At 41.1% G+C, this 23,948-nt stretch overlaps 1 protein-coding gene across 1 annotated transcript in view; it reads right to left on the bottom strand.

Moving 5' to 3' along the window:
* Positions 1–1,297: 1,297 nt before the first annotated feature.
* Positions 1,298–23,948, bottom strand: part of LOC126272387 (ejaculatory bulb-specific protein 3-like) — a 39,823-nt gene continuing 17,172 nt past the window's right edge. The window contains exon 2 of the mRNA XM_049975205.1: positions 1,298–1,629. Coding sequence (XP_049831162.1) covers positions 1,445–1,629 — 185 coding nt within the window. The 3' untranslated portion in view covers positions 1,298–1,444. The remainder of the gene's footprint in view (positions 1,630–23,948) is intronic.

Below are 23,948 nucleotides of genomic sequence, written 5' to 3'. Positions count from 1 at the left end.
TCTCCATTGCTATCGCGCAGAGAAGGCATTGATTGTGTCTTGCCGTTAGCATACTTCACATACGACCAGAACCTCTTTGTATTTTCTGCCTGGTTTCTCGACAAAGTTTGGTTGAGGAAACTATTAATAGCATCTCGCACTGATGTCCGCGCTAAATTTCGAGCTTCTGTAAGAGATCGCCAGTATTGGAGATTTTGCGTCTGTTTAAATTTGGCACGTTTATTTCGTTGTTTCTGCATCAGTGTTCTGACTAGTTTTGTGTACCAAGGAGTATCAGCTCGGTCGTTTGTTAATTTATTTGGTCTAAATTTCTCAATTGCTACCGATTCTATTTCTCTGAATTCAAGCCACATCTGGTCTACATTTATACTGTTAATTTGGAAGGAGTGGAGATTGTCTCTTAGGAAGGCATCAAGTGAATTTTTATCTGCTGGGCCGGCCGCTGTGGCCGAGCGGTTCTACGCTCTTAAGTCCGGAACCGCGCTGCTGCTACGGCCGCAGGTTCGAATGCTGCCTCGCACATGGATGTGTGTGCTGTCCTTAGGTTAGTTAGGTTTAAGTCGTTCTAAATCTAGGGGACTGATAACCTCAGATGTTAAGTCTCATAGTGCTTAGAGCCTTTTTATCTGCTTTTTTTGAATAGATACACCTTTTTTGTTTATTTTTGGAGGATGTAGGGGTTACAATACTCAATGTCGTGACGACAGCCTTGTGTTCACTGATCCCTCTAACCGTTTTGATGCCCGTTTTTCACTCAGTATTATTTGTTGCTAAGAGGTCAAGTGTGTTTTCACAACCGTTTGCTGTTTGCGAGTGGCTCATAAACTAACTGCTCGAAATAGTTTTCAGAGAATGCGTATAGCACAATTTCGGATGATGTTTCATGCTTACCTCCGGAAATGAACATGTATTTCGCCAACATATTGAGGGCAAATTAAAGTCACCACTAACTACAGTCGTATGAGTCGGGTATGTATTTGAAGTCAAACTCAAGTTTTCTTTGAACTTTTCATCAACTGTATCATCTGAACTGAGAGATCGGTAAAGAGATCCAATATTTTATTCCGGTTGCCAACAATGACCTCTACCCACTCTAACTTACAGGAAAAAATAACACAGTCATGGAACTACTGGAGCATTAGTCTGGTAGCTTTTCGCCGAGGAGTTCACAGTACAAAACTTCTCATCCCATCAGTGTAGTTAAACACAAAAATCATTGTAATCCCCCGTGGTAGATGTACCGTCGTTAGTAAACTCACACACACATTCGTTACAAGATTTAAAAAGTACAATAAAATAAATGAAAGGTGCTTTTATTTATTTATAGAGCGAACTGGAGTACAACAGAGTATCTTTGTTTGTGAGTTGCATATACGGGAGAAGTTCTTGCCAGACAACTCGTTGGTGCTCGCGTCACAGCAGTACCTCCCGACGCCGATGCCTCTTACTGCTTTTTCAAACGCGCCTCGTACTTCCGCTTGTAGATGCCAGTGGGGTCGTATTTCGCTTCCAGCTCCTTCCACTGATCCGGCCGGTTCTCGATGAGGAAGTTGACGACTTTTTCAGCGCCGTCCTTCTGTTTCTCGCTGCACTTGGAGCAGTCCGTCTGCAGGGCATCCGGCAGGTTGTCTGCACAAGGAAAACAGGAATGGCAATTTGTCCTACCGAAAGGGTGGTCGTTAAAACGTCCTCCGTTTCTCCTAAGTGTTAGATGCTTGACACGATACAGCAAATTAGTTTTGAAAGCGGAATTAAAATAGAAATTACACTTCGTACATAAAGTAATACGTTAACATAACAGGGCATATTACTATAAATAACCAAATAACATACAATTGTATCTCCCGCCGGAGGTTAGAGTCCTCCCTCAGGCATGGGTGTTTGTGTTGTCCCTAGCGTAAGTTAAAGTTAGATTAAGTAGTGTGTAAGTCTAGGGACCGATAACCTTAGCAGTTTGGTCCCTTAGGAATTCACACACAGCTGAACATTTTTTGAAACAATTGTAAATGGGTTGAAGACTCTTCATAAGTAGTTACCTACAAATAATACGACACTCTGGCTGTCACAATTTGTACTGTAATGTTTATTCCACACAGAAAACTTCGCAAAACTGAGTGATGTAGTTATATGGTATCTTGTGGTGAAGTTTGACACTTAACTTACGGTTTCTACTTTGTTTTTATTATCATTCACGCTAACAGTTTTTTTTGTTTAATCACGGACGCTACAACAAACTTCTGAGCTGACTCAGGAGGAACCGACTCCACCTGCTGTGTATATGGAGACAAAGAACGTCTTAATCCCACGGGAATTTGGCGTCATCGACGGAAACAAGCGCCTGACGCCCTACTCAAGAAATTGAGGAGCATGAGACATAGCGAACTTTTCAGCGTGAAAACGCTCCTGGTCACAGCGTGATAGGTGTCATGTATAATTTTGGTATCTGAATCGATTGTGAGAGAGCAGCGATGTTGTAAAGCTGTGTCGCAGAAGTTAGGTTCTGATCTTTGGTGTGCTAGAAGGCGCAGTAGCAGATAGTGGTTAGCTGTGTTAAAGTGAGGAAGCAATTGTAATGTTATGTTTCAAGCGTAAAGTCTCAATTTATCAATGTGTTTAATTAAGATAATTATGTAATTGTAACTGATCTGAGAACGACGGAGTGTAATGGAATCTTTTATTTGCGTGAAGAGGAATTACAAGGTAATTTTTTGAAGTCACTCTTTTATTATTACAGTGCCATTTTTCACCTACGTTTCTCTTACACTTTTTAATTGATCATGGTTTTTTCAAAAGTAGAAAAGGATCCAACTGTGTTCCGAAAATGCTTCGATTTGCAACTAATAGAGAACTCATTGCTTCTCACGTGAGTTTCTGTGTAGATATAGTAATTTGTGGCTTTAGTATAGCGGCGCGCAAGACAGAGCAGTACTGCAACACGTTTTCCAGATCTGCGCTGAATAATGGTAAGAACTAAATATTTTGATGTTGCTTGCTATTCAATCAGGGCCAACTTATGACATTCAGAGACAGTTAGATTTTCCCACGTTGTGTATCAGTTTTAGTTCTGGGATCTGGCATCAGTTTTGCAAAACTAATTCTCGTAGGTTTTACGTAAAAGTTCATTATTCAGGCAGTTTATACTGTTCAAGATTCTTGCACTTAGATTGTTAACTTTACAGTATGAAAACCTTCTCTTTACATCAAGACGATTAATTATTATTACAGTGCAGCTTTGGCTTCTTATTATGACAGCACAAGTTTCATTACTACAGTTCATTTATAATTACTTCTCAGGCATACATTTTTTAGATTGTTGTCTAATTGCCTTGCACAGCTCTTCCGTACAAGAGGGGAAAGAGTATACAGAAGTTTTCCTTTATGAATTTGTTGTTTGTTTGTAAGACAGAATATGTTTTTCATAATTTTTATGTTTTGTTATGTTTGAACCAGATATCATTGCAGTTTTTTTTTAAAAATACGTCATGGCCAACTCGCTGCCTTGCAGGTTTGTGAAAATATGATATTCAGAGTAAATAAGAGCGCTTTCGTATATTGCGAATATAAAAGTGAAAGCCAATAAAATGAAAACAAAAAATAACGAAAGTTACTTCACACGCTTGACATACTTTTCCTAAGACACTTCTGATATACTGTTAATTTAACATGTAGCTGTATTTTCAACACCCTTAGCTCACCCTCTACATACACCGCATAAAGTAGGGACAACAAATATATATTTTATCTCAGCAACGTAGACGTTTATTATAATAACCGAGTGTGCTGTGACAGCTCCATGTCGTCATGCAAGGGTGCTGATGTTTAAACCACAAAACACGATTGCTGCAACCTTGCCTTTCAACTTTTACACATTTGTCGGATACTTTTCGAAAAGTTTCAAATCTTTTCGTTTTCGCAACATGTAAATGGAGTCAGCTCAGACATGTACTGCTCATCACATCGTTCAAGCAATGCTTATTGTCGGCGGAAGACGTCTGTTTGTTTCCCATCAAAAACGAAATTCTTTTCAAAGCGGATTTTTACTTGTCCATTCTACAGAGCGGCCTCAAATTAGTCTAGTGTGATATTCAATTTTATATGCCCCGTATTGCCGGATGTTACAGATTACATGTAGACTTGTTCATAAGTTCATGCATGACCATTTGTGTGTTAATTCAATAGGATGTTCATGCGTTGTAACCATAGCTAAGCAAATGCTTTACATTTACGTCTTAATTTTTGGGCCTAGTGATAATAATTTCTTAAGCAAAAAATTTTCCTAGACAGGCCCTTCGTTGTAAGCACGTTATGTCTTCCTCATATCATAACCAACTAATACTTCATAAATGTTAAGACAGTCGATATAAGTACGTTCTGCACAGGATAACATATACGCCCTTTTCCTTAGCTATACCTTTCCTCTATTTCACTTTACTAGTAAATTCAATGTCAGGAGTTAGGTTCGCGTCTTGTCCCAACAAGTACCCATCACACAGTTTATGCACAGGCGCAAGGCATTGTGTCCGCCTAGGCGGGCCTCATGACGCTACGGTCAGTTCCAGTACAGCACTCGTGACTGACGCAACGCGGTCGTGACTGACGCATCGGTGAAGTGGGGCCGAGGCAGTTTCAGATAAGTTTTTAAAGTCTGACGATAATTTATGGATTTGTAGTTTTAGCTTGACGATGTCCACTATGGATCAACTGTAGTTACTTTTATTCTGAAGGAGGTTGGGTTATACCGACGTAAACCTAGGTAAAGCTAGGTAAACTTTGCAACTGAGGCTGTTGGTTTTTAAAATTAAAAGAAACATTGTGATATTCGTTTTATCGATGTTTAGTTACAGGGAGAGTAGAACACGAAGAATAACCGGTACGACAGCACCTTGCTGGTCAGCGCTGCCTGCAACCGCCATGCAGAATCGCTGCTCAATCACCGCTGGAGCACTGGTTATTCTTCGTGTTTCACTGTTCTTGTCGGCTATTGTACCAACAAAACAGCATTTGCAGGAAGTGTTTCTCTTCTGCTTTTATCTCAAGACATCTGCTGCGAAAGTCATCGTTCGCTTGTGCAAGGTTATGGACAACACGCTCTGTGTCAAGCCGAATGAAGGGAAGCTTGAAAGTACTCCGATGAGTCGTCTCACCCCACCCACCGCATTCACCAGACATCGGCCCTTTCTATTACCATTTGTTACGATCCAGGCAGCATGGCGTTTCTGAACAAAACTTCACATCTTTTAACAGTCTCTAAAAGTGGCCCATGAGTGGATCATCTCAAAAGAAACTGCATGTTTTAATCTCTTAATCCAATAGTTACCCAAAAATGGAAAAAGGTTGCAGCTGCCGAAGGACACCACTTTCAGCAAATTATCTTATACCATTCTATTAAACTAACGCGCGTTTTCTTTCCAAGAAGCAGAGAGGAGGAGTTCAGGCACCCAGCGCAAGAGCATGAAAGACTTGATGAAACTGTGGCGTACAAAAGTTGTTGGAAATACTTAGGAAGCAGAGGAACTGACGGGATGCACTTTACTATTCCGTATCGACCGAAACTTCCAACAATTTAGTATAATCGGTACTTTGTTATAACGTAACAAATATACAACGATAGAAACAGAATGATAACAATAAATCAGCTGTTAAGTAACAGGGGGTAAGAAATGATGTGATGTAACAGTGAAAAAGAACTATCCAAGGGTTACATGTAACCGCGGGGAATCAAGTCATCACAGCAGATCAAAATTCCAAATGTACCAAAACATTTCAACAAGAACGGATTCTCGCTTCCAAAATTTCACTTGGAAGATATGGGTTCACGAAGTAATTTAAGCAAAAATACTAAATTAGTAAAGTGACTAGTGGAGAAGTAAACATATTTTGCCCACAGAGAGAAAGAAATGGAAACATCAGGTCTCAGATGACATAAAAGCAGAGTACACTCATAATTACAAAGGAGATTTCGTAATTACATTACTTTTTTCTTTTTAAACCTACCAATCCGTCCACATGTTTACATCAGAAATTTATTAGCTGGAATCTATTGCACACAATGAGACTATTCAGTGTTCGTAGTAATTAAACGCGCACGAAGAACGCAGGTTAAAATGAGGTTATCAGCGGAATGCGCCAGAAGCGTCTGACAGTTCTCTTTCACCTGCATCCATTTTCTTAAAGACGAGGTAAGAAATGAAATCGTTTATTGCGCGACGAACAAACCCAAAAACTAAAGTAAGAGTACTATTTGTAGGTGTAGCTTAAAACCTTTTCTTTAGTACTGGAAGGGGAAGTAAAATCTTAAAAGTTGGCTGCAGAAAAGTCTGGTTACAGATGCTGAGTACACACATCAAAAAAACTTTTGCATCACCCCCAGTTCCCAGAACTCCTGAAGATAGATGTTGACCATGGATATATCACAGGCACACCCCTTTGACTGTTCAGATATGTCACTAAATCCGCCCAAAGATGTAAACAACCGTATATGAGCAGCGCCTATTAGACGGAGGGTGTCCGACAGCCGATCAGTTCTAGTCATTCCACCAGGAAGGAGGTACACGGCTCGTGTTATCCAAAACGATGTTGTTCAGACATGGAGGAGACACAGGAATTGTCGATGACATGCCTCGCTCAGGCCACCCAAGGGCTGCTACTGCAATGGATGAGTGCTAACTTCGGATTATGGCTCGGAGGAACCCTGACAGCAACGACACCATGTTGAATAATGCTTTTCGTGCACCCACAGGACGTCGTGTTACGACTCAAACTGTGAACAATAGGCTGCACTTCAGTCCAGAACCGCGCTGCTGCTACGGTCGCAGGTTCGAATCCTGCCTCGGGCATGGATGTGTGTGATGTGCGTAGGTGAGTTAGGTTTAAGTAGTTCTAAGTCTAAGGCACTGATGGCCTCAGATGTTAAATCCCATAGTGCTCAGAGTCATTTGAACCAATAGGCTGCATGATGCGTAACTTCACCCCTGACGTCCATGGCGAGGTCCAGCTTTGCAACCACGACACCATGTACCGCGGTACAGACGGGCCCAACAACATGCTGAATGGACTGCACAGGATTCGCATCACGTGTTCTTCACCGATTTGTGTTGCATATGCGTTCAACCAAATAATCGTCGGAGACGTGTTTGGAGGCAACCCAGTCAGGCTGAACGCCTTAGACACGCTGTCCAGCGAGTGCAGCAAGGTGGAGGTTCCCTGATGTTGTGGGGTGACATTATGTGGGACCGACGTATGCCGCTGGTGATCATGGAAGGCGCCGTAACGGCTGTACGATTCGTGATTGCCATCCTCCGACAGATAGTGCAACCACATCGGCAGCATATTGCTGGGGCATTCAACTTCATGGATGACAATTCGCTCCCCCGTTGGTGCACATCTTGTGAATGAATTCCTTCAGGATGACGACATCGCTCGACTAGAATGGGCAGCACGATCTCCAGACATGAACCCCATCGACCTTGACTGGGAAAGGTTGAAAAGGGCGGTTTATGGATGTCGAGACCCACAAACCACACTGAGAGATCTACGCAGAATCGTCGTTGAGGAGTGGGATAATCTGAACCAACAGTGCCTTGATGAACCTGTGGATAATATGCCAAGACAAATACAGGCATGCATCAATGCAAGAGAACGTGATGTTGGGTATTGGAGGTTCAGGTGTGTACAGCAGTCTGCACCACCACCTCTGAAGGTCTCGCTGTATTGCAACAAACAGTATGTTGTTTCCATGAGTAATAAAAAGGGCGGAAATGATGTTGATGGTGATCTCTATTCCAGTTTTCTGTACCGGCCTTGGAATTCTCGGAACCGAGACGATGCAATACTTTTTTTTGATGTGTGTGTATCCGGGGAAAAAGTACATGTATTACTGCTCAGTATTCTATTCAGTTTCTACGATAGAGTCCCACCAGATGCAGTTTTATAGGTCTCACAGCAAATAACAGGATTTTTCAGATGCAATCCTAGTGATGAAAACTTTTGTCTTTGAATAAATGGTTGCTACAGAGTGCATATGAACGATGTGCTCACTCTAGCATGTTCACTAGACTGCATATAAAAAGATTACATATTCGACCACTGTGATGGCTACCACACACGAAATGGTAGAAAAGTTTCATTGTGTGTTGAAGAGACATTGAAGAAGGCACGGGCTTGACATAAATGATGTTAATGAACAAAAAGATGCAACCAGGAGATGCACGTGACGGGAAACATTTTTACCCAGAATCTAACAATATTCAAGAACAGTACACAGAGATTTTTCTGCAAGATCTCCATTTGCATCTATACTCCGCTAGCCACGCTGATGTGTGAGGCGGAGAGTGCATTATAAACCACTGTCATTCCCCACCTTTTCCAGTCCAGTCGTTAACAGTTCACGAAAAAAACGATTGCCTCCCTGTGGGCTCGAATCTCTCCAATTTTACCTTCACGGTCTTGCCGCGAAATATACGTTGGAGGAAGCAATTTACTGCTTGACTCTTCTGGGAACGTACGCTCTAGGAACTTAAACAGTTGGCCATAACGTGATGAAGAATACCTTTCTTGTAGCGTCTCTAAAAGGAGCTGGTTGATCATCTCTGTGACGCTTTCGTGCTTACTACAGTAACTTGCAACGAAACGCGCAGCTATTCCTTGGATCTTTTCTGTTTTCTCTATCCGTCCTATCTGGTACGGATCTCATACTGAAGAGCAATATTCAGTATTTGTCGAAGGAGTGTTTTGTAAGTTACTTCCTTTGTTCATTTTAACATTTTAATGTTCGGATAACAAGTTGCCGTCTCTTTAATCTAAGAGTAGATGATCAATGCATCTAGCCGCTCTCTCTGTGTAATGTCTTGTCTGTATAGACGTGTATCTGTTGTCTTTAAGATCCCTTCACCTTCACACCTAAGTCTATACAGTAAAGTAAGGCCCTCCCAGTTCTTGGTTGATCCATGATAAGACAGGCGAAAAATTAGACTAATGGAGAATTATTAGTGTTATCTCTATTTTCATTCGCTCTCTCTCTCTCTCTCTCTCTCTCTCTCTCTATCTCTATCTCTCTCTCTCTCTCTCTCTCTCTCTCTCTCTCTCTCTCCCTTTCCTTTATCTATGTATAGTTTTTAACCTAAGATTTCATTACGTAATATAGTGATAAAAGGAATCAGCCAAATAGAATCTTTGTTGGAGTCCTTCGTCTTGGTAATCAGAGGCTGGCTCGCTGTAAGAGATCTTTACATTTATTATTACTGTTAAACACTGCAGTCAGTCGGGAGAATCAATCGTTTGGACAATTTGTTCCTTTTACGAAAGATTGCGAATTCCAGATGTGTACGAAGCCTTTTTCGACGATTTAACACAGACTCAGTGATTGAAGGCTCTCTTCGACACAGCTGAAACTTCGCCACTAATTACAGGGCCAACGTGATCAACAAATGATTCAGAAAAAACTCATTCGTTCATTCACTCCAGAACAAAAAAGTCACAAACCTTATTTATGGAGGAAATCGTGTATTAAATCCATCTCCATTACATGGCCAGATCTCCGGTGATTCCACGCCTTAACTAATTTCCTTTTACAATCTCTTTCTTTTCAAAACATACCGCCAGCTGCACAAATGTTAACTGGCTCGCTTTAGCGAGAAGAAAAGCAGAATATGTATCCCTTAGAAACACGTCAATCCCTCAACAGAAACTCCAGAAGCTGTCCTAGTTACCTCTCCAACAACCATGGAGAATGCATATATTCATCTCTGTTATTTCAAAGAATAAATGCACTAGAAAATACTTTGGCGTCGACGAGCTGTCGCCGCATATATTACGAGAAAATCGGATCAGACAACTTTACCAAAGTGAATGAATGTGGATGATTTTATTGAAAATGATTAAATGGTGCGTGGTAGAGGGTATTTTCTGTGGAGACATTACATGATGAACGACATATCCTGAGGATTCTCAGTCTGGCATCTGTCTTACCCTCGCTTAATTTTACGCAGTCGATCAATTTCAAATCGCTTCGTATCCATACTCCTGGATATTTTACAGAAGTAACTGCTTCCAGTGATTCTTCTACAATTGTGTAATCATACAGTAAAGTATCTTTCTGTGTATGTATTAGTAGTACTTTACATTTGTTTGTGTTGAGCGTCAATTGCCACTCCCTGCACCAATCAATCGTCTGCATGTCGTCCTGCATTTCACTACAATTTTCTAGCGTCGCTACCTGTCTGTATACAACAACATCATCAGCGAAAAGCTTCATGAAACGTTATCTGCTAGGTCATTTATAAATACTTCGAAAAATAATGTTCACATCACGCTTCCGTTCATACGATTTGTCGACTTGGAAATAGCGTTCGACAGTGTAGAATGGTTCGAAATTCTTAGAAAAATAGGGGTAAGCTATAGGGAGAGAAGGGTAAAATACAATATGTACAAGAGTCACGATGGAATAATGAGAGTGGACGACCATGAAAGAAGTGCTCGGACTGAAAAGGGTGTAAGACAGGGAAGAAACAATTATGCAAATGAAAGAAAGGTTCAGGCTTGGAATTAAAATTCAAGGTGAAAGGATAATATCAGTGATACGATTCACTTGACATTGCTATCCTGAGTGACAGTGAAGTACTACACCATCTGTTGAATGAAATGAACAGTGCAATGAGTACGGAATATTGACAGAGAGTAAATCGAAGAAAGACGAAAGTAATGAGAAGTAGTGGAAAAGAGAGCAGCGAGGAATTTAATATCAGGATTGGTGGTAACGAAGTAGATGAAATTATAGAATTCTACTACCTTGGAAGCAAAATAACCAATGACGGACGGAGCAATGGGGAAATCAAAAGCAGACTAGCACTGGCGAAAACGGCATTCCTGGACAAGAGAAGTCTACTGGTATCAAACATAAGCCTCAATTCGAGGAAAAAATTTCTGAAAATGTGCGTTTGGTGCACAGCATTGTATTGTAGGGAAACGTGGACTGTGATAAATGTGGAACAGAAAAGAATCGAAGCATTTGACATGTGGTACAATGGCGAATACCAAGAATTAAGTGAACTGATAAGATAGGGAATGAGGAGGTTTTCCACAGAGAGGAAAGGAATATGTGGAAAAGACCGATAAAAAATGGTTCAGATAGCTCTGAGCACTATGGGACTTAACTTCAGAGGTCATCAGTCCCCTAGAACTTAGAACTACTTAAACCTAACTAACCTAAGGACATCACACACATCCATGCCCGAGGCAGGATTCGAACCTGCGACCGTAGCGGTCACGCGGTTCCAAACTGAAGCGCTTAGAACCGTACGGCCACACCGGCCGGCAGTCTGATAAGAAGGAACAGGGTTATAGACATCTGTTAAGACATCGGGGAATGGCTTCCATGGAACTAGAGGAAGCTGCAGAGGGCAAAAACTATAGAGGAAGCCAGTGACTGGAATACATCCAGCAAATAATTGAGGATGTAGGTGGCAAGTGCTACTCTGAGATGAAGAGATTGGCACAGGAGGGAAATTTGTGGCAGGCCGCATCAAACCAGACAGAAGACTGAAGACTCAAAAAAAAAAAAAACTCCTTTGGAGCGGATCCCAGATTACTTTCACATCTGAAGACGTCCCCCAGTTCAGAATAAGTTCGAGTGTTCTATTTTCTAGAAAATCTTCAGTCCAGTCCCACTGTTGGGATGATACTCCGTACGCTCATATTTTGTTCATAAGGAGGGCTTGTGGATCAGTATCGAATGTCTTCCTGTGTCTACAGCTTTCTGTGTGTCGTGGACGGACAGAGCAATCACTAAAATCGTGAACAAAAGCTTTGTGAGAATTCATCTAAAAAAAGGTGGATGTATTGTCGCATGGGAAGATAGCTAGAACTACATTCTAGAATTCACTAAGTATAATCCTGTCAGATGAAAGGACGGAGGAGAAACCACAGCTACCTTCTAAAGTGCTGCGTTACGAGCTCGTCTTAACCATATTTTGATTTTACTACGACCTCTACTGACACACAGGAAAGTGTTCTTTGTCTTGAACATCACTTCAGTAAACACTGTGGCGCCTAAAATGGTGATCAGTTGGGATTCGAAATGGTTTCTCGTCTATCTGTTTCTCTTGACATAGAGCTTAAGTGATTACTTCCTGTGACCTACCTTGAAAGTTGCCCTCATCAAACGATGATGCGATACTTAGACAGTTTCATTTCAAAAGGCTGACAAAGCCAGCTTCCACGACAGCACGGAAAAACTGCAATACCGCTGCGTACAGCCTTGGCAGGAGAGTATACTGTGAAACAGAAACGAATTCGACATCGCTTCATTACCATAATTTTCAGTCTGCACTAGTACACCGTCTAAATGGAAATTTTATGTCTACATCTACATAATGTACCGTACATTTCTTTCTGTGGGTACTTTCCACCGCTATTTGTCACTCTCTGACCTACATATACACCTGTACTCCAAAGGTCATTGTACGGTGTGCGGCGGAGGGAACACACTTCACCCTTATTCCAGGACATGCCATGGAGACACCAGAACAATTGCATATTGCATTTCTATATTTACCCACACGACTTTAAGAAAACAGCGTCATGTGTCTTATAGAGACTCCCATTATACTTCACCGAGCATTTCCATATTACAATCCTAGTAATAGTCTACGAACTCATTCGATGTTTTCTGTTGTGGTCACTGGACTCGAAAGAACTGACTAATAGCTCAGAGCAGGCCACGCCTGGGTTTCGTACTGGATTTTGTTTAAAGACGCATCCGACATATTAGAGTATTATTATATAATCTACGTCTTCCATCCACCATAAGGTGTGCTATAAAGGACACAGCTTTTGGTTGCTTAATGATACACAAATTTCTTGATGAAATTAATAATTTACACATTATTGCAATTTAAGTTCAGAAACCTCGTCAGTATTAACACTATCCACTTTAGACCCTAAAAACTCTCTTAACACATTGCTTCGGCCTTCGCAGTCCACTGTTAATGCCTTAATTATGACCTCAGCCCAAATGCCATTCCACACAGTCACTCGTAGATGTGATGGGTTCGCCAAATCCTGCAGTTCTGTTCGCCCGAGAAGTCATTCAACAGAAAGTGTACCTCATCAGTGGACATTTTTTTCTTGATGAAATTGTTGTCCGCTCTCTGTTTCAGTCTTTGTGTCAGTACGATTTTATAGGCTCAATGGTGAGAATCTGCTTTCATAATTCGTTCCATGCCGGTTCTGGGAGTATCAGTTGTGGACGTTAGCGAAATGATTCCACTGGAGTTGCAGCACATTATCTCTCATTAAGGCGCTGTTTTCCGCTTTACGTCTAACACGAGGAACTCGCGAAGGTTTAATTTCCACCGCCGGACCGGTTTTTTCAAATTTAACGATCATTCTCGTCACAGTCGACTTATTCGGTAAATTATGTTGACCAGTCAGTCTACAAAGTTTGAGAATGGTCTCTGCACAACATTCACCACATCTGGAATAAGTTTTCATTGCGATAAAAACGCTCTGTCGTGCAGCGCTATACTACTAACGACAAAGAAAACAGATGAAAATCGTGGATTCAGTTCTGCCAGTTTGCTAGAACAAAAACAGCAGGTATTTGAAAAATTTTCTTCTTTATGGGACACCGCAACTGATTTCTCATGTTTTGCTCATTCCATATTGTTTAGAAATATTTCATCTAGATATTTGAAGATTGCCACAGATTCGATAGGTATACCAATAACCCTGAGATCGGATTCTTTTTTTTTTTACGATGGACATTGTTTTACTTTTTTTTAAATTTAAAGATGTCCTGCATTTAGTATCACTTGTAATAATCGTTACGGAACAACATTACTTTCAGGTAGACAGTAGCAACATCTGCATAAAACCTCTGCCTGCTAATCCAGTATGTTCATGGATATTGAGAACACTAATTATTGTAGTACAACATTTACGTTGGGCATACTCGACTATGTGGGGTATATGTTTTTCGCTGTCTACTACGACTTTCTGGGCTGAGGCCGCAGAAGAGGTATCTAATTTTTAAATATACAGCAATTATTCTCTCCGACAGCATATTTTATTTCTATTCATGGATGATAAATATTGACCTTACATTTTCAGATATTATATCTACATAAAAAGCCTACACGCCAGCTAAACCAACTTGCATTTAAGAGTAATTCTGTCGTGGTATTATGGATAGTTTTGTATAAAGACATATGCTACAGATAACAAATAAATGGCTGTAGTTCCGAAAGATACCAATGACGAAGAGAAACAGAAACTAGAATATCTAATTACTAAATGAAACATGGGAGAAGGAAAGTAGAACAAATTAAAGAAACGTCATCTGTAGACGTTGTCCAGTAACAATATAGCATTGTAATCCCGAAGAGTGATTACGTCGTGCTGTTAACGTCTGTTACGTCTCGCGGAACAATCTGTTGGTATTCTCACTCTTCATTTTCTCTTTCTTCACTCATTCTGTGCGATTCTTTGAATTCTAATACGAACTTCAGTGCGAGATCCTTCCGATAGGTTCCACGACGAAAATCTGTCTCGAAATTTCGCAGAAAACTCAAATACAATCTTGTAAGAGGTCAGGCAAATCCAACACCTTCCATGAAAACCCTGACATGATAAGCAAATCCAGTAGTATGTCACATAGCTCCCAATAAATCGTGACATTAAATTAACCAAAGTAATACGAGTAACGAGTGAGCAAATGAAATACCACAGACTAACACAAGAATGCCTAAGTGCATGTCATTCCTTCCCACCGTGAGACAGACGCAGTTCCGAGGGGAGAAACGAGAACAGAAGCCGAGAGCAGAGCCGTGTTAAGCTATAAGGCCCTACGATAAGGGACGGACTGCACACCCACGTCGCCAGCTAACCACTAAGACAACGCCAGCTGCAAGTTTTAGCGTGAGACTTTTTCGCGTCTGTTACTTCAAGGACCACCCCCCAGCCCATGTTAAAAGCTAGAGCCCTCAGAAAAACAGTATAGACCTTACGATAACGCTAAAAGGACCACACCAGCTGCAAGTTTTAGCGTGAGACTTTTTCGCGTCTCTGTTACGTTGCAAACTTTAAAAAGATTGTCCCACCACGAAAAGTATAACGTTGTCATTGGATAGACAGAATTTGGTAGGCGAAGCTTAAGGTTAACATGTAGACCCTGATTGGTCAGATGAAAACACAGCCATATATTTTGTTTAAACCAACTTCGGTAAATGCTAGTAAGGAGAAGTTAGTTCCAAGACGGCGAGCTGGATGGCTGCTGCGCCGGCCGCCGCCCCCCTGACGAACACCGACAAGGTAATGAACGCACGCGATGCCGCATAACAGCGCATAAAGCTTCACTCAGAACTGCAGAAGTCTCATCTGTTACACCCCCTCTTTGCGTAATACTAGTGTCGATCGTCAATTAAAGTTTATGGTGTTCACATTTGCCACTTGAAAAAAAGGTTCAAATGGCTCTGAGCACTATGGGACTTAACATCTGTGGTCATCAGTCCCCTAGAACTTAAAACTACTTAAACCTAACTAACCTAAGGATATCACACACATCCATGCCCGAGGCAGGATTCGAACCTGCGACCGTAGCAGTCCCGCGGTTTCGGACTGAGCGCCTAGAACCGCTAGACGCCGGCTTGCCACTTGAAGTAAAAATCTGAAATGCGATGATTTTTATGTTATATAGTTATTGAGAAGCCACATCAGCCACTGCAATTTACGACAAGTTAGATAAGTAATTAAAGATAATTGAGGGTCACTGTAAACCATTTTGATAGTTTTCTCTTTTGTGAAACTTAATTTAAACCCAGATTATAGATGTGATATGGCATAGGTCTTCCTTCTATCCATTGTAGAACTTGTAAACCCATTCAGGGAATATTCGTTCACATTTTTGTTGAAAGCAGTTGGTTTTTACCATCCTGTATTAAAACACTTCCTCTTATCAATAGTGCAATTTATAAACAATGTTTTGCGAGTAGAATAAAATTTCCAATGGTAAACTTAACTGCTTTTTTGAAGTTATTTTACCAGCTAACTAAAAATAGGAAAGCCTTGAACCCCTTCCACTAAATTTAGTTAGTATTTAGATTATTTTACAGGGAGTGCAGTGGAGGTGACGCTGAGATCATTAAGTATTTCGTTATATCATCTCTAGTCTCACTTAACTCTTCTGAATTCTACATGTCATGTGTGGTCCGGCGTCTCCTTACCAGCAACAGGTCCCAGGTTCAAACTAGTTAATTCCCTAAAAAACACGCTCAGAGCGTCGTTGCGCGAAAGTGGTAGGGAGACACGATACAGAACAAACAGACACCACACAGAATGTTAGAATCTGTTGTATGTAAAGTACACCAGTGGCAAGATGCTGTCAATACCTTCACCTAGGCGATAACAATGGTGATATTGCTGATGATAGACCCACTGAAGCAGAGTTACTGACATGGTTTACCGAAGTTCCTTCACAAAAGACGAGAAACTAAATATTCCAGAACTCGTATCAAGAACATCTGCCAACATGAGTAACTTAGAATTAGACATCCCAGGTGTAGCGAAGCAGGTTACACACTTAAGGGAGGCAGAGTTCCCCAGTCAAGATTGTATGCAAGCTAGGTTCCTTTCATAATATAGCCCATACTTAGCAAGTATATACAACCGCTCGCTTGTAGACAGATCCGTACCAGCCGGCCGTTGTTGCTGAGCGGTTCTAGGCGCTTCAGTCCGGAACCGCGCTGCTGCTACGGTCGCAGGTTCGAATCCTGCCTCGGGCATCGATGTGTGTGATGTCCTTAGGTTACTTAGTTTTAAGTAGTTCTAATTTTTAGGGGACTGATGACCTCAGAAGTTAAGTCCCATAGTGCTCAGAGCCATTTAAACCATTTTTGAAGAAAATGATTTATTGACCAATAGTCAAGACGGATTCAGAAAATATCTTTCTTATGAAACACAACCAGCTCTTTATACTCATGAAGATAGGAATGTTATGGACAGGCGACGTTAAACTGATTCCATATTTTTAGATTTCCAGAAGACTTTAGACACCGTTCGTCACAAGCGACTGCTAATTAAATTGTGTGCCTATGGAATATCGTCTCAATTGCGTCACTGTATTCGCGACTTCCTGTCAGAAAGGTCACAGTTCGTAATAACTGACGGAAGGTCATCAAGTAAAACAGAAATAATGTCTAGAATTTCCCAAGAAGTGTTATAGGACCCTCTGTTGTTCCTGATATACATAAACGATTTAGGAGACAATCTGAGCGGGTCTCTTACATTGTTTGCAGATGATGCTGTCGTTTGTCTTCATGTAAAGTCATCAGTGATCAAAACGAGATGCAAAATCATTTAGAGAAAATATGTGAATAGTGAAACTGACTCTAAATTATGAAAAGTATGAATTCATCCATATGAACACTAAAAATAATGTGCTAAATTTCTGTTACACGATAAATCACACAAATCTGAAGGCTGTATACTCAACTAAATACTTAGGGATTACAATTATAAATGAGTTAATTTGGAACGATCACATTGATAGTGTTGCGGGGAAGCCAAACCATAGATTGATATTTATTGGCAGCACACTTAGAAAATGTAATAGGTCTATTAAAGAGACTGCTTACACTACGTTTGTCCGTCCTTTTCTGGAGCACAGCTGTGGGATGTGGGATCCACATCAGTTATGTTCGACGGAGCACAACGAAAAAGTTCACAGAAGGCAGCTCGGTTTGTATTATCGCGAAATAAGGGAGAAAGTGCCACGGATACGATGTACGAATTGGGGTGGCAGTCATTAAAAGTCGTTTTTCGCTGTTTCAGGACCTTCTCATGAAATTTCAATGGCCAATTCTCTCCTCACAGTGTGAAACTATTTTTTTTTGCGCCCCCCCTTACATAGGAACGAATAACCATCATAGTAGAAAATAGAAGTCATAGATCGTACGGGAAGATTCAAGCGTTAGATTTTTCCATCTCGAGAGTGGAACGGTAGAGAACTAGCTAAAGGTGGTTCAATGAACCCTCTGCCAGGCACTTTATTGTGAATTGCAGAGTAATTGTGTAGATGTAGACGTAGGTACAGATCAGGCACATGTATATGTCAAAATCAGATAATACTAAATAATCTAACGTACGAAGAAATGTCTCTCTCTCTCTCTCTCTCTCTCTCTCTCTCTCTCTTTCTCTCTCGCTCTACTTATATATCTCTACCACCACCCGAGCACAAAAATCATCGACTTACAATCAGTTTCTCTCTGTTCCTTCGAAACGTTAATGAGGCTGTCATCGAACATAGTTGCATTAACATCCACGGGTAAAGGAAGTTTCTGTGCCTCACAACAACGCTCTCCCATGTATTTTGTCTCCTGGTTGTGCTAGGTCAACTGCGTTTTTTCTTTCATTTTTTTGCCGAGCTTCTGCTGAGTTTTGAGAGAGTAGAATGGAGCTAGGGAAAAGTTGTAACAATGAGTAGGTGCGCGAAACCTATTCGTTAGCTGAATTTTTGGAGTATTATCAAGGTAGGTCAGTGACCTGGTTTCGAGTCCCATTCCACATTGTAGTACTCGCATATGATAGATGTCCAATAGCATAGGTCGATTGATGTTCATTCTCTCACCTGACTGTTTGTTCGGTATGAATTATATACGACCTTAAAACGAATATTGTTGTCAAGCATTTTCCTGTCCTGTGTTCCGCTAATCTTGACGGTTAACGTATGCAACACAACGGGACAGTTCATTTCTCCCTTATTCATGCAATGCCCGAAACTTACTTTACTTTTTTCCTCATTCCCATTGCTGGTCTATACCAAGTAACTGCTTCACGTGGCACACGCTAAATTGAGGCTATTGTCGACTACGAAATAACTCGTGTATGCGACAGTTGCGGTAATATTTTGCGAACTGTCTCCGATGCGTTAACGTTTGGCCTGCTGCGCTTTCGTTTCGCATGGCTGCACCGTTTCCAAACGCGTATCCACATCACATCACACTACTGAGTTAATGGTTATCGCACAGCGTTCGTTATGTGAAATCGACTTTACACTATTGGGTTGTCAAGCTTATTTTCAAAATTCACGCGACAAACGCCAATTTTCATGTACTTTCTGTTGTGGTCTGATTACCATATATTATTGCTTAACAAGCGTGACACCGATTGAAATACAGGTTAACGGCATCTGCGGAAGTTGTTTATTTGCTCGATTCATGAATCGACAAACCATTTAAGTGAACACCGGTCAAATAATTAATAGCGATTTAAACGCGGTAAATACCGCGCGAGGCTGATGACTGAGTGCCATATACAAGTGTTCCCGCTCTCTGGAGAAGCGACGTTCAAATGCCTCCTGTGATTCCCCTAATACACTCTGGTTTTTCAACTCATCACGGCTATCGTTTCTTTCCTGCCCTTTCTCCATCCTACTTAGTTCTCCACATCTAAGTTGATGACAAGACTGACTATCTTTTGCTGTTATAACAATAATGTATCATCTCGTATCGTAACAAAACGTTATCGACATTTCGAAGGACTCGATAATGACAAAGAAGTCTACTATAGGATCAAAGACAAAAAGTGAAGTGCTCTTCTGAATTCATAGATGTTAGAATTTCTAATACGGCGAACTGGAAAGCGCACTAAAAACGCAGAATCTATCTCGTGCAAACATTCTTCTTAACCCTATCATTTCTTTGCATCGTTTTACATATAATGTTCACGACGTCTTTAGAGTATTTACGACAATTTAAGGTCGCAGTTGAAGCCAGAAACGAAGCACCTAATCTCTTACATAAAGTTTCCCATTATTGTCAACAATGATGGTTTGAAACCATAGTTTCAGTGCTTGGCCACTCGCACGAAGTTAGTTGGACTTTCACCTTTGTCCTCTTTCTGCCGCTGTACCAAGTCGCAAGATATTTTGCACCGACGCTACAGCTGTCGATGTTTCGAGGTAAAGATGTTGTTGACTCACAGTTTCATCCATTCTATTTGAATAGCATAACCTAAATACGTACTGAGTCACAAAATAAGATTCCCAGGAGGTAGTTTCGTGTATGTATGAAATTGGCAATTGCGACAAATATTAGCAGTTTATGCATAATAATGATAGTTTCTTGTCTGTTGCAATTGAATTTTTGTTATTATTTTTAAGCAAACATATTTTACCTAACTGCTTTTTGCCTCATCAATACTCTACAAAAAAATCTCGTTTGCTTAGCGACAAGTATTTTGTTTTAATGTTCTTGTCCCCAGTAGAATGGATACGTCGAAGCAATTCAGAAGCATGCTGCTCGATTTGTTACTGGTAGGTTCGATCAACACATGAGTATCATAGAGATGCTTCGCGAACTCAAATGGAAATCCCTGGGAGAGAAGACGACGTTCTTTTCGTGGAGCACTATTTAGAACAGACATTTGGGGCTGACTACAGAACAATTCTGTTGTTGCCAATGTAAATTTGGGATAAGAATTGTGAAGAGAAGATAAGAGAAATTACGGCATCTGCATTAGCATACAGACAATCGTTTTGCCCTCTCTCTATTTGCGAGTGGGACGGGAAACGGAATGCCCAGTAGTAGTACAGTGTACCCTCCGCCATGCGCCGTATGGTGGCTTGTGGAGTATGTATGGAGACGTAGATTTTAGAAAAATATGCGTAGTCTTAGAAAAGTTCAAAGAAAAATATATTTTCATTTGTCATATCACTGGAAGAGGGCAGAGCGAGGTGGCGTAGTGGTTAGACACTGGACTCGCATTCGGGAGGACAACGGTTCCATCCCGCGTCCGGCCATCCTGATTTAGGTTTTCCATGATTTCCCTATATCGCTCCAGGCAAATGCCGGGATGGTTCCTTTGAAAGGGCACGACCGACTTCCTTCCCCGTCCTTCCCTAATCCGATGAGACCGATGACCTCGATGTCTGGTCTCCTTCCTCAAAGAACCCAACCAACTGGAAGACGGCAACAGTTAGTGTATTACTTTTAACTATAAAGTTTATTTCAGTGAATTCTCGCATTAACTGTTTAATGGTTCTACTGGTTTCGAGTGACTTGTCTACATCAATAGCCCTATATTCTTATAGCTTTAAAGGGCTATAGCGTTAACGATAATAGCCCCATATTTCACAGCATTATAGGACTATATTGTTATTGACAACAAATACCCCATATTTTAAAGGGTTTCAGGGATTTAGGGCTATTGATAGTCACCAGACAGTCGAAAACAGTATAACCATTAAACAATTATGTCACAATTCACTGAAATAAAATTTGTAGCATCAAAGTCATTTAATTTTTCAATTTTACGGGCTAACGTTATAAGTATAGGCACATCATTCATATGGAAGCTTCCTAAAGAGCTGACTTCGAAAAAAATAAGTCGATGAAATAGGACATTACAGTTAGTTAGCTTTTCCGTTTTTAAAGAAAAAAGTTTATGGGTGAGGTCGTTTTCTTGAAGCGATGTGAAGAAATCGGCATACCGTGACTAGGATCCAGAAGCCACCTCGCTAGGTGAAAGTCCCTTAAGCCGTTTGCTTTTTATTTAGCACATACCAAAGAGAAACGTAAGCAGCAGGAGAATAGCAAAAAAGATATATTGCGTTAGAAGTGGTGCCAAAAACTATTTGTATAGAAGCAATATATTTGTAGCTAAATAGTACCCCGAGAAACAGCCTACTTTTACGATATGCGAGAAGACACCCAGAAGACCGCTACGGTCGCAGGTCGCATGTTCGAGTCCTGCCTCGGGGATGGATGTCTGTGATGTTTGGCGGTGGAGGAGACGCGAAAGGAGGATCTCTGTTTGGGACGAACATACTGGAGTTATTACGAAATATCGTAAATAGCGTTAATTCAGATCAGTAAAGAATCGAAAGAAGTCGTAACTAAGCAAATTATAACGAGTTTTATCTTGCATTCAAAGCGTAGCTAGCCGGGGAGACGAGAGGAGAGCAGATTTTGGTTCTCACGCTGGCACAGATGACGCTGCCTACTGGATCGAGCGAGGAATCGTATTTTGTTTTCATTAAATTTTATTTAATTTAGGAGTTAGGAGATTTCTAGTTTAAATTACATGTGACAATCTGACTGACTGACATTAGAAATACCGCAAGTACAGAAGTGCTCGAAATGATCTAATTGGCCACGTGACATACTAGCCAATAGGAATTCAACATTTCCCGTGCGTAGGTCTTTGTGCCTCAGATCTAGGATCCGTCTCCTGGTAAACGTCTATGTTAAACCGAGGTCATCAAATTTGTACCAAAATGAAGAAATTCGATCGTTTCATCGATTCTCGAGTCGTTGACGAAAAGCGTCTACAGCATTGAGTATGTTGTGAAAGTCTGAGCTTTGAGAATGGTTTCTTTTACGAGATATTGGCATGTTAACATTTCATGCCGTACCTAAACTCCGCGTGGCGCATTTCGTGCAGATTAGGAGGCATTATGGCGAGCGCTTCTTTACAAGAAGGCTACTGGCGTCTGAATGTGTTAACTCGCAAATAGTCGTAGGTCAGTGACTGTTTAGGACGTTCAAAATATCGGATCGAACTAAATATATTCTGGCTGCTTTCGGGTGTGAGAATGTAATACAGATAGTCGGTAACAACCCATAATTCATGTAGGGATATTAAATACGGACTTGACAGCCATTTTTCGTGTTTTAAAGATAATAAATCAGCCGGCCGGAGTGGTCGAGCGGTTCTAGGCGCTACAGTCTGGAACCGCGCGACGGCTACAGTCGCAGGTTCGAATCCTGCCTCGGGCATGGCTGTGTGTGATGTCCTTAGATTAGTTAGGTTTAAGTAGTTCTCAGTTCTAGGGGACTGATGACCTCAGCAGGTAAGTCCCATAGTGCTCAGAGCCATTTGAACCATTTTTGAACAATAAACCAACTTAAAGGGAACTTTAGAAATTTTGTCAAACGAGTCTTGCAAAAATCCCAAAAGCTTGATAGTTTAACTAACACTCAGCTACTGCCCACGGACTGGAGTTATGTGGCTTTTGCGTGGTAGCTATTTAGTCGAATTTTCGTCAAAGCCGCTTTTGTCGGCTAAACCGCTATCTACCATCGCAGAGGGAAGAGTTCAAAAAATGGCTCTGAGGACCAAGGGGCTTAACTTCTGAGGTCATCAGACCCCTAGAACTACGTAAACCTAACTATCCTGATGACATCACACACATCCATGCTCGAGGCAGGATTCAAACCTGCGAGGGGTAGTAGTCGCGTGGTTCCAGACTGTAGCGCCTAGAACCGCTCGACCACTCCGGCCGGCGGAGTGAAGGGGCAAACGACGTGGAACATAACCAAGTAGGTGGACCAATCGTTTAAAGGATAGTCTGAGACCAAGGTGCCCCACAGCAGTGTGAAGGACAGGATCAAACCAGGAACTTGTTGACAAGTTATTTTAGATTTGCATTTCCGTTTTCATTTATTATACACTATAATCGTTACTCACACCCTTGTTCTTCTGAAATGTCATATCGTACTTGCTCGTTATAAATGTGCAATACACAATTGTTTTATTTGTTGGGTAACTACATATAGCTCAGAAAATAGGACGTTAAAAAGAGAAAGGCAGAAACTTGTCGAAAGCTTTCTAATCTGGCTGTGGATAATGAGTGGCAGAAATTGAGTGGGCTGAAAGGGAAAGGAACATTAAAGAGTTCGAAAGAGTAAATAAAACAAGCAGCTTTCTGAAGTACTTTAGAAGGAGGTAAGAGAAATTACTCGAACACATGCTCACGAAAAACTGTTTAGGGGAAACTATCGCTGAATCAAAGATGTGGTCTACAGACTGAGAAAAGGAGCTACAAGTAGATGTAACATGCTGACAGATATGGTAGCAGGAATATCGTACCAAGAACTAAGGGCATAACAAAAGTGGGACATCGTACATGGCAAACTGCAGATGAAACCTATCTTTTAGCAGATGTATACAAGGTA

Source organism: Schistocerca gregaria, chromosome 5 (assembly GCF_023897955.1).
Source record: "Schistocerca gregaria isolate iqSchGreg1 chromosome 5, iqSchGreg1.2, whole genome shotgun sequence".
Lineage (NCBI taxonomy): Eukaryota > Metazoa > Arthropoda > Insecta > Orthoptera > Acrididae > Schistocerca > Schistocerca gregaria.
This window is presented reverse-complemented; position numbering and strand designations above follow the sequence as displayed.